Here is a 12,449-nt window from a genome sequence, read left to right on the forward strand (position 1 = left end):
TCTTAGAACTTTACATGTTTCCTCTCAAAATCAGTTAGCTGGTATTTTTACAGAAGGACTTTGACTTAAGGATTTCTCTCATTTGTTGTCCAAGATGTCTGTTAAAGACATACACCATCCATCTTGAGGGGGAGTATCAGACAACTCATTAAATCAGTTAGAGTTGGCCGCTACACGTGTACTAAACTTTAGCTTTACTTCAGTTTCAGTTTGAACTTATTCTGTTCATTCTATTTATTCTGTTTTAGTCTAACTTGAAGTTAGTTAGATCTACATTCTTGTTATCAATGTAACCGAGTATATAAGTTGAATTCATTCATTGTAATCATTAAGATTGAATATACAGAGAATACATCACTACAATTCTCTCTCTCAACTTGTTCAATCTTCTCCAATCTTCTTCTTCCTCTCTTCCTCTTCTTCTCTTCTTTTCTCTCTTCTGTTCTTCATTACTCTGTTTCACGGCTGATTCAATAGAGCAAGCTCTGCTTGACAGTTCCTGATAAACAATGAGAATTTTTGTTTAATAAGTTGCGTGAATTTAGGTGCACTTTAAACAAACGACAATAATAATATAATCAACGGAGTTTATTATAAATGCTGACAAAAAACAAGACTACCCTAATTGATATTGTTGACCCACGATTGAGACCGCCCAAATAACGATAACTTTGCTCAATAATATTCCATTCAGAAAGAAGGTCTTACAAGGTGGGCATCTAGAATTTCCAACGACTCTTATTGTCTTTTATGACATACATATATTGCAAGTAGGTGAAGATGACAGGACAAAACGAAGTTAATTTAGTGCAGTAGCTTATTTGAATGACCCATTCTGCAACACTCCGGTCCATATTAAGAAGATGAATAATTTCCATAGAACGAATAGTTTATAGAAACACTCATTCAAAATTTGACTAATCCTATTGCCTTGACATTTTGAATACAATGAAAGCACAAGCGAAACCAGCATCCAAAATTACCCTTTCTTTCACTGATCATATTGACGAAAATTCACAGAAGGTCTAGACCCCACTCTGTAAACACTGAAGACTGCCTAACCACACCACTGTCTGCAAACTTTGAAATATTAAAGGAAATATGTAAGCTTTCAATTGCTTAATTGCTACGAAGAATTCATTGCAATGCAAGTTGATGTTTTACTCAGTTAATATTGTCTGAGTATTTATATATGATGGCTTCAAGTTGATATATATAGCATGAACAAAAATAAGCTTTCCAAAGTCCTGTATGCACATCAAAATTTCATCTACATTGAAAATACTGGCACTGGAATTTTATTCTATTTTATTTCAAGTCAGGGTAAGATTGCCAAGCCTTTATTCAAAAGGTATATATATGAGGCAAATCCTTTATTCAAGAAGGTACTGGCAAATAATTTTCTATAGCACGTGGTCTGGAAAAAATATTAATGTAGTATTGATATTGACCAAACCTCTGTCCTCTTTGGTGAGTGCTTTGTTGGTTTCAATGAATGCCGTGCTCTTTGTTGGTTTCAATAAATGCCGGTCCTCCTTAGAGAGTGGATTCACTTGATGAATCTCTCAAATCATGGTCAACTTAGGAGGTGTGGTGCACATCTCCTATTTTGTGGTTCACATTTTGGCAGCAAAGAAGTCGGTCTGTCTTCTTTATGAGGTGTTGAAGCTCCTTCTTGTCCAAAGATTTTAAATTTTGTAAGTCAGGATTTGAGACATTTAAACAGATAAAAGCCTTCTGTCTACAAAGAGGAAGATCTTTCACCTCTTTTTCCAATGGCAATAGTTCCTAGAATATCACTTCATTTTCTGATACTTCTCTATGTTTCCTATATTCCCTTGTCCCTTGCAAAAGATGAAACCTACTTCATCTACAATGGCTTCCATGATAAAGCCAATCTGCGTCTTGATGGAATCACAGAAATCCACCGCAATGGTCTACTGCAGCTAACCAACCTTTCACGCCAAGAAGTTGGTCGTGCTTTCTATCAGTTTCCAATGAAGTTCAACACAACTTCATCTCTTTCATTTTCTACCAACTTTGTGTTCGCCATGGTTCAACAAGTGAAAAATCTTGGTGGTCACGGCATTGCCTTCACCATCAGTCCCTCTAGAGACTTCTCCCATGCTCAAGCAAATCGGTATCTGGGTCTCTTCAATATTTCAAATAACGGCCTTTCTACAAACCACATCTTGGCCATCGAGCTTGATACTGTTCAGGACCCTGAATTTCAAGATATTGCAATGAATCATGTGGGAATCAATGTGAACGGCATGAAATCAAATGAATCAGCTCCTGCAATGTATTTTTCCAATAAAGAAGGGAAGAATATAAGCTTGGATCTCATGAGTGGGAATCCAATGCATCTTTGGATAGACTATGATGAAGCAGAAAAGTTACTGAATGTAACACTAGCCCCAACCACAATCCCAAAACCGAACCAGCCTCTCTTGTCAACACCCATCGACCTGTCTCAAATTCTCTTGGAATCCATGTATGTTGGTTTCTCTTCAGCCACAGGTACACTTGCAAGTGATCACTACATTCTTGGATGGAGCTTTAATAAAAGCGGACCGTCACAAAGCCTTGAAATTTTGAGACTTCCTCAACTTCCCCGACAGGGGAAAAGAGCGATACCAGGCCCAATGATCATGACTTTTGGCATAGCAGTAGCACTTGTGCTGATAACCGTCGCTGGAGCTGCTTACATTTTGAGGAGGATGAAATATGAGGAAATACGAGAAGATTGGGAAGAGGAGTATGGCCCCCACAGGTTCAGCTACAAGAATCTCCACAAAGCAACCAAAGGTTTCAACGACACGGAGCTTCTTGGAGAAGGAGGTTTTGGAAAGGTTTACAAAGGAATACTTCCTTCTTCTAATGTACAAATCGCAGTAAAGAGAGTCTCCCATGATTCCAAACAAGGGATGAAGGAATTTGTGGCTGAGATCGTTAGCATGGGAAGATTGAGGCATAGGAACTTGGTGCAGCTCCTGGGCTATTGCCGGCGAAGAGGGGAACTCCTCTTGGTGTATGATTATATGCCCAACGGAAGCCTTGACAAGTTCTTGTATAGCAATGAACAACCAAACCTTAGCTGGGTTCAACGATTTCGAATCATCAGAGGAGTAGTATCTGCCCTTCTTTACCTACATGAAGAGTGGGAGCAGGTTGTTCTACACCGAGATGTAAAAGCAAGCAATGTTCTCCTGGATGCTGAATTAAATGGAAGGCTAGGAGACTTTGGCCTTGCAAGATTATATGACCATGGTACCAATCCTCAAACCACCCTTGTGGTTGGGACCGTGGGTTATTTGGCTCCGGAGCTTACTAGAACAGGAAGGGCAACCACTTGCACTGATGCTTTTGCTTTTGGGGCTTTCATGCTCGAAGTTGCTTGTGGAAGGAGGCCAATAGAGCTACCGGCCCAGGGACTGGCTGAAGGGGTGATTTTGGTTGATTGGGTCTCTGAGTGCTGGAGAAGAGGAGCTATCCTTGATGCTAGCGATCCTAAATTGGAAGGTAATTATGTGGTAGAGGAAATGGTATTGGTTTTGAAACTAGGCCTGCTTTGCTCAAATGCAATACCAGCTGCAAGGCCTAGCATGAAGCAAGTGATGCAGTTTTTGGATGGTGATGCTGATCTACCAGAATTACCACATGACAGTGTTTCTTTTGGTGCATTTACAAGTAATGAAGCATCCGATTTCATGTCATTTCCTTTTTCCCAGGCTTATGCGCCTTTCTCTTCCATGTCTAGCACTGATTCAATCCTGAGAGTTGGTCGTTGAATTTGCTGTCTCATGCTATGTGTAAGCTAGATCATTTATGCTTGGGACCAAATCAAGGAGGGCCACATAGAAAGCTTATAGATCACTTGGAGGTGGGAGAGAAGAGAAAGAAGATCACTTGGAGGTGACAACATACATGGCAACTCCTCTAGAGATAACAATTGCAAAGACAGTGATAGTGAATTATAACTGTAGTCTTCGTGTTTGTATAGATTACGATTGTAATCGTTTATCTCTATCTTGTGTGTACCTTGATACTCATATATACAAGTAAGGAAGAAATCCCAATTCTATCAGCTTTGATGGTATCAGAGCAATAAAGACTTACAGTCGTGCGATCCTTCCCTTTATTTTTTCTTCTCTTTTTCTTTCAGCACTTTTGTCAAACACTTGGTCTTCTTATGGCTACTCCACTTTCTTCGTCCACCAAGGGTTCCACCAATTCCAATTCCAATTCCTCCTCTTCTTCCTCCACTGCTCCACCAGCCTCCATCAGTGGTAGTCTTGTATGCTTATAACTATTACTCGGCCAGGTGAGTCAATTTATGTCTTCTCCTTAGCATCTTCACATGGTTGTTGTTTGTAAAAATCATTCAATATCTTCTTCAGGTTCTCTAGCACTACATAATGGATCTCCTCTTAAGCTTATTGCCTATGGTGATGCTAATTGGGCTACATGTTCCGACACCCATCTTTCTACATCTGGTTGGCTCATGTATATTGGTCTTTGCTTTGATTTCATGGAACTGCAAGAAATAGGAACAACTTTCTAAATTTTTCACTAAACTGAATATCATGCTATATTTGTTGCACCCCATAAGAAAAAAACAATGGTACATAAAGTGCAATAATTATAAAAAGTTTTACACTGATTTCTTATTAGGTAAAACTAAAAATTTCAGTTGTAGCTTACAAATGTATGATATCCTAACCTAGTAACCCCATGTGGGCCATATGGTATTGAGGCACTACAAACTACAAGGCGTGGACGAAGACATTAAGGATTTGAGTAGAGATTGTGATCACGATGGCGTTAAGGATTTGAGTAGAGATTGTAATCACGAAGACGTTAGTGATTTGAATAGAGATTGTGATCACGAGTACATTAAGGATTTGAGTAGATATTGTAATCACGAGGACATTAGGAATTTAAGTGGAGATTGTAATCGCGAGGATGTTAAAGATTTGAGTGGTAATTGTGATCACAAGTACGTTAGGGATTTGAGTGGAGATTGTGATCATAGGTGCTAAGTCCGACGTTTTTTTTTTTTTTTTGAAATGTCCACATAAGAGGGGAGGAGAGGAGATTCGAACTAGTGACTTCCGCTTTATAAGACGTGGTCTCTAGTCGATTGAGCTACTCATTGAGAACGTGCTAAGTCCGACACTGATTTCTTACTAGATGACACATAAATTTATAAATAAATTTAAGACATTCCAATTGCAATTTCATTAATCCTTTCTTTACTGCTCATTTTCATGCAAATAATACATGTGTTATTCAATTGTAACAAATCATGAGCCGAGTTTTACTCGATTCGTGAAACTTTTTAACAATCAAATCACTTATTTTCCATTTAATAAAAAAAAAAAATTCACTTATTTTCCACACATGTCCACTCATTTTTTTCTGGTTGCTATAATTAAGTTTTGAAATCAACCTGATTTCATTTTTGAGATCATACAAATTGCATCTTGATATGGGAGACAGCTAGACGCGGCAAACATCTCGAAACACGACAACACGTGGAACTCGCTTGGTCGTTTTTACAGGTATAATATTATTATAGGAAAATTTATTTTCAAACCCTCTTATCTAATCTAATATTCTAATATATTTCAATAAAAATTATTTTCATTCCATTTTTCTAGGGTTAAATTCACTTTACCCTTAAAATTTCAACGTTTTTCAATTCGAATCCCAATGTTTAAAAATTGGCAATGTACTCCTTAATGTTTTAAAAAATTTTAATTTAGACCATTTGTTATTAATTTCCATCTAATTGAACGGAAATCATCTTACGTGTGTCTCACATGAGATTTTAATGCTCTCTATTTCAATTTTGCCCTCATTAAAACTTATAAAATTATGTAATTACCTTTAGTTTCATAGGCTTTAATGAGTGTAATTACGTAATTTTATTAGTTTTAATACCGGTCAACAATATTCCTATTTAGTTGGGTTTCATTGATACCAATTTTGATGATTAAATTCATAGTTTTGATGTTGAATTTATCAAAACTCTTAAAAACATTATATGCATTATTGCCCGGGTTACAAGCTAGTTGTTACGAATTTATTTGGGTTTCATCAATACAGGTCAACAATATTCCTATTTTACATATATACTATTGCTACATGCAGTATCTTAGACGCATGGAAAGAAAATTCCATCTAAAATGAAGAGGTCTGACAAGGTGGGCATTATAAAATTTCCAACGACTCTTGTTTTGTCTTTTTTGACATACATGTATAATATATTGCAATTATATGAAGATGACAGAACTAATTAATTAAACAAGTTTATCCAAATGACCTCTTCTGTCAAACCCCATTTTCTTTTTTCTTTTTTTAACATAGAAAATAAACCCCAAACACAGCTGTCTGTAAATTTTGAATTAAAGATAGCATAAGATGTAAGCTTTCAATTCCCTTCCAATGTCTACCATTAAGGGGTTGGTTTAATGACTAGAAAGTGATTAGTAAACACTAAGATATGGTTTGAATGTCGAAATGAAAATTTTCATATATGACTTTAATAGTTGGTCTCTCCCGCCTGATATATATATATATAGTATTGAGATTGACCAAACTTCTGACCTCTATGGAGGGTGATTTGTTGGTTTCAATGAATGCAGGGCTGTTTGAGGGTGTGTTCTTTCGATGAATCTTTCAAATCATGGTCAAAGTAGGTGGTGCATATCCCCTGTTTGTGGTTCACATGTTGGCAGCCTTCTGAGTTAAACCTGTATCATTTCTCATTGAGATTGATTGAGACATTTAAGAAGATAAAGGCCTTCTGTCTACAAAAAAGGAAGTTTTGTTCTTCTTTTTTTCCCACTCTTTTTCCAATGGCAATAGTTCTTAGAATATCACTTCATTTTCTGATATTTCTCTATGTTTCCAGTATTTCTTTGTCACTTGCTCAAGATGAAAACAACTTCATCTACAATGGCTTCCATGATAAAGCCAATCTGAGTCTTGATGGAATCGCAGAAATCCACCCCAATGGTCTTTTGCAGCTAACCAATCTTTCACGCCAAGAAGTTGGTCGTGCTTTCTATCAGTTTCCACTAAATTTCAACACAACTAATTCATCTCTTTCATTTTCGACAAACTTTGTGTTTGCCATGGTTCCCGAGGTGAATAACCTTGGTGGTCATGGCATTGCCTTCATCATCAGTCCCTCGAGAGACTTCTCCCGTGCTCAAGCAAATCGGTTTCTGGGGCTCTTCAATATTTCAACTAACGGCCTTTCTACAAACCACGTCTTGGCCATCGAGCTTGATACTGTTCAGGACCCTGAATTTCAAGATATTGCAATGAATCACGTGGGAATCAATGTGAACAGCATGAAATCAGTTGCATCAGCTCCTGCAATGTATTCTTCCAATAAAGGAGGGGAAAATATAAGTTTGGATCTCATGAGTGGGAATCCAATGCATCTTTGGATAGACTATGATGAAGCAGAGAAGTTACTGAATGTAACACTAGCCCCAACCACAATCCCAAAACCAAACCGGCCTCTTTTGTCAACATCCACCGACCTGTCTCAAATTCTCTTGGAATCCATGTATGTTGGTTTCTCTTCAGCCACAGGTACACTTGCAAGTGATCACTATATTCTTGGATGGAGTTTTAATAAAAGTGGGCCATCACAAAGCCTTGATGTTTCAAGGCTTCCTCCACTTCCCCGAGAGAGGAAAAGGAAAGAGAAACCAAGCCATATGATCACGATTGCACTCATTGCAGCAGCATTTGTGTGGATAACCGTCACTGGAGCTGCTTACATTTTGAGGAGGAAGAAATATGAAGAAATACGCGAAGATTGGGAAGAGGAGTATGGCCCCCATAGGTTCAGCTACAAGAATCTCCACAAAGCAACCAAAGGTTTCAAAGACACGGAGCTTCTAGGAGAAGGAGGTTTTGGAAAGGTTTACAGAGGAATACTTCCTTCTTCTAATCTACAAATTGCAGTGAAGAGAGTCTCCCATGATTCCAAACAAGGGATGAAGGAATTTGTGGCTGAGATCGTTAGCATGGGAAGATTGAGGCATAGGAATTTGGTGCAGCTCCTAGGCTATTGCCGGCGAAGGGGGGAACTCCTCTTGGTGTATGATTATATGCCCAACGGAAGCCTTGACCAGTTCTTGTATAGCAATGAACAACCAACCCTTAACTGGGTTCAACGATTTAGAATCATTAGAGGAGTAGCATCCGGCCTTCTTTACCTGCATGAAGAGTGGGAGCAAGTTGTTCTACACCGAGATGTAAAAGCAAGTAATGTTCTATTGGATGCTGAATTAAATGGAAGGTTAGGAGACTTTGGCCTTGCCAGATTATACGATCGTGGCACCAATCCTCAAACCACCCGTGTAGTTGGGACCGTGGGTTATTTGGCTCCGGAGCTTACTAGAACAGGAAGGGCAACCACATGCAGTGATGTGTTTGCTTTCGGGGCTTTCATGCTCGAAGTGGCTTGCGGAAGGAAGCCTATAGAGCTACAGGCCCAGGGACTGGCTGAAGGGGTGATTTTGGTTGATTGGGTCTCTGAGTGCTGGAGAAGAGGAGCTATCCTTGATGCTAGCGATCCAAGATTGGAAGGGAATAATTATGTGGTGGAGGAAATGGTGTTGATTTTGAAACTAGGTTTGCTTTGCTCACATGCAATACCAGCTGCAAGGCCTAGCATGAAGCAAGTGATGCAGTTTTTGGATGGTGATGCTGATCTGCAGGAATTACCACATGACAACGCTTCTTTTGGTGCATCTACAAGTAATGAAGCATCCGATTTCATGTCATTTCCTTTTTCCCAGGCTTATGTGCCATCCTCTTCCATGTCTAGCACTGATTCAATCCTAAGAGTTGGTCGTTGAATTGGCTGTCTCATGCCACATAGAACGCCTATAGATCACTTGGAGGTTGGAGAGAAGAGAAAGAAGAAACTTGCACTATACCGTCTAGGTTTCAAATGTAAGAATTTAATGTCCCATATTACATGGCCCATATGAAAATTAATTAGACTTTTAATGTTATTTAATTCTAATCTTATAAAATTGTTGGTTAATTACGAGAAATGGTTTCCCATTTAATGAACTCTTGCATTGATGAAGTGGAGTACTTATAGGTTAGGGTTAAATTCACTTTATTCCTTGAAGTTTCAGGAATTTTTCAATTCGAGCTCTAATGTTTAAAAATTAGCAATTTACCTCATAATGTTTCAAAAATTTTCAATTCAGACCCTGTTTCTAATTTCCTTCTAATTGAACGGAAATCATGCCACATGCGTCTCATGGGATTTTGATGCTCTTTATTCTAATTTTGCCCTCATTAAAACCTATGAAATTACATAATTACTCTTAATTTCATAAGTTTTAATGATGGTAATTATGTAATTTCATAGGTTTTAATGAGGGCAAAATTGGAATAGAGGGCATATATCGAAATTCGCACGTGGGATGATTTTCGTCCAATTAGACCAAAATTAGTAACGGATGTGTTGAAATAACTAAGAAAGACTAGAGAATATAGGGATAAACTGAATATTGTATTTCTGTGTGTTTAGAACTGTATACAATGAGGCCTATTTATAGTTGAATAAGGCCAGATAAAATAGGAATTACAATCAAGGAATTAATGTACAATATTACAGAATAATATCAATGTATATACAGGGAAAATATATCAAATCAGCAATTATGCTGATTGTCAGCAATTATGGTGATTATCAGCAATTATGGTGATTATCAGAATATAATCAGAATATATTCTGATTATATTCTAACATCCCCCCTCAAACTCAAGGTGGTAATGTAGATGCCAACTTGAGTTTGGAAACAAGATCACGGAACCGTCCAGGTGGATGTGCTTTGGTGAACACATCGGCCAACTGATCAGCGGAAGCAATGGGACAGAGACGGAGGGTCCCCTGCAAAAGATGATGGCGCACAAAATGACAGTCGATCTCAATGTGTTTAGTACGTTCATGAAATACATCATTATGCGCAATTTGAATCGCACTTCGATTGTCACAAAAGATAGGAGAACTAGAGGTCTGAGAAGCACCCATGTCATGTAAAAGCCAACGAAGCCAGAGAAGCTCGGAAGTGGTGTCGGCAAGAGCACGATACTCAACTTCGGTGCTAGAGCGTGCAACAACTGATTGTTTCTTACTACGCCAAGAGATGAGAGAATCACCAAGTAAGAAACAATAACCCGTGGTGGAACGACGATCAGTGGGATCACCTGCCCAATCAGCATCTGAATATACATGTAAGTCTAATGATGAGTGAGAAGAGAAATGCAAACCATGAAACAAGGTGCCCTTCACATAGCGAAGGATGCGAAGAACAGCCGCATAATGAACCGAGCGTGGTGCTGTCATAAATTGACTAACAAGGTGGACTGCATAGGCAAGATCTGGTCGTGTCACAGTAAGATAGATGAGACTGCCAACTAACTGTCGATAGAGAGTGACATCAGAAAGTAGCTCACCATCAGTGGCACGGAGTTTGACATTTGTCTCTAGAGGGCTATCAACAATTTTGCAATCAGTAAGGCCAGCTCGTGAGAGGAGATCTGAAGCATACTTGGCTTGAGAGAGATAGTAACCTTTTGGATCAGAAGACACTTCCAATCCAAGAAAGTAGTTGAGAAAACCCAAATCCTTCATCTCAAATTGTTGGCTCAAAAACTGTTGAAGATTACGAATACCAACAGTATCATCTCCAGTAATAATCATATCATCAACATATAGTAAGAGAAGAATGAGACCAGCATCAGATCGCCGGATAAAAAGAGCAGAGTCATAGGGGCTAGAAACAAACCCAATCTGCGCAATAGTGGAGCTGAATTTGGCAAACCAAGCCCGTGGAGCCTGTTTCAAACCGTACAACGCCCGGCGAAGTCGGCAAACCTTGTGTGGCGGATGATCGTACCCAGGAGGAGGCTGCATATAAACTTCTTCACTAAGATCACCATTGAGAAATGCGTTTTTCACATCCATTTGAAAAAGATCCCAATGACGCACAGAAGCCACAGCAAGGAGTGATCGAACAGAAGTAAGGCGAGCCACTGGTGCGAAAGTCTCCTCATAATCAATACCATACTCCTGATTGAAACCCTTTGCCACAAGACGTGCCTTGTATCGCTCAATAGACCCATCAGATTTTGTCTTAATCTTGTAAACCCACTTGCACCCTACCGCAGTTTTGCCTAAAGGTAAATCAACTAAGTCCCAAGTATGGGTTTTGGAAAGGGCATTAAGTTCTTCAGACATAGCATTCTGCCAAAGAGGGTTAGCATGAGCCTCACGGAAGGAGTGAGGTTCATGGAGAGTAGCAAGAGCAGAATAACAGTGATAATCATGAAGATGGGAAGGAAGAGATGTTACCCGAGTAGAACGACGAGGGATAGAGGGAGCGGGCTCAAGAGTAGATGGATCAACAGGCAGGGCAGTGTCATTGGGGTCGACGTCGGAATGTCGTCTGAAGAGCTTGTCATCCCTGCATCAAGATCAGTAATGTCGGGGAGCAAATCAAGTGAGACATTAGTGAAGATAGGAGAAGAACTAGAGGGACGAGTAGGAAAAGACTCCATATCACTAAATAGCCTATGTTCCCAAAAAGTGACGTGCCGCGAGATGCGGAGCCGTTTGGAAATAGGATCATAACAACGATAGCCTTTGTGTTCAATGCCATACCCAAGAAAACAACATAGACGAGAACGAGGTTCTAATTTTGTTCGTTCATGGGATGGAAGTAGCACGAAACAGACACAACCAAAGAGGCGGAGAGATTGGTAATTAGGAGGAGATCCATACAAAAGTTCATAGGGGGACCTATTTAAGGTAGTGGGAGACGGGACCCTATTAATGGTATAAACAGCGGTAAGAGCGGCTTCTCCCCAAAAGTGTTCAGGGATAGAAGCAGATAGGAGCAAAGCCCTAACAGTGTCTAAGATGTGCCTGTGTTTACGTTCAGCACGACCATTTTGTTGAGAAGTATTTGGGCATGAGCGATGGGGAAGAGTGCCATTTTGTTTTAGGGTAGTAAGGAAGGTAGATTCACGATATTCCATAGCATTATCATAACGAAAAATTTTGATGTTGCGAGAAAATTGGGTTTGAATCATCCGTTGAAATTCAGAGTAAATTTTTGGAAGTTCAGATCGATTTTGTAAAAGATAAAGCCATGTGTATCGAGAAAAATCATCCACAAAAATGACAAAATAGCGGGATCCACCCATGGTGGGAATAGGCGCAGGGCCCCATACATCAGAATGCACCAAGTCAAAAGGAGCAGAAGAAACAGATGCACTATTATTAAAAGGTAAAGCACTTTGTTTTCCAAGTTGACATGCAACACAATCAAAAGACTCAGACTCAACAGACCCTAATTGACCACTTGTAGCTAAAGAACGAATACGAGAAATAGATG

The 12,449-nt window shown here is 39.2% G+C and overlaps 2 protein-coding genes across 2 annotated transcripts; both read left to right on the plus strand.

Annotated features, from left to right (window-relative positions):
- The first annotated feature begins 1,461 nt into the window (after window positions 1-1,461).
- On the plus strand, window positions 1,462-4,577 carry LOC132183603 (L-type lectin-domain containing receptor kinase SIT2-like). The gene has a single exon (XM_059596958.1). It carries the CDS (start codon window positions 1,776-1,778, stop codon window positions 3,789-3,791), a length of 2,016 nt encoding a protein of 671 aa, XP_059452941.1. The 5' UTR covers window positions 1,462-1,775; the 3' UTR covers window positions 3,792-4,577.
- A 2,286-nt stretch (window positions 4,578-6,863) lies between these two features.
- LOC132185026 (L-type lectin-domain containing receptor kinase IV.1-like) lies at window positions 6,864-8,888 on the plus strand. Its single transcript, XM_059598842.1, has one exon. The coding sequence runs from the start codon at window positions 6,864-6,866 to the stop codon at window positions 8,886-8,888; it is 2,025 nt and encodes a 674-aa protein (XP_059454825.1).
- Window positions 8,889-12,449: the final 3,561 nt, after the last annotated feature.

This window comes from Corylus avellana, chromosome ca6, assembly GCF_901000735.1.
Source record: "Corylus avellana chromosome ca6, CavTom2PMs-1.0".
NCBI classification, from domain to species: domain Eukaryota; kingdom Viridiplantae; phylum Streptophyta; class Magnoliopsida; order Fagales; family Betulaceae; genus Corylus; species Corylus avellana.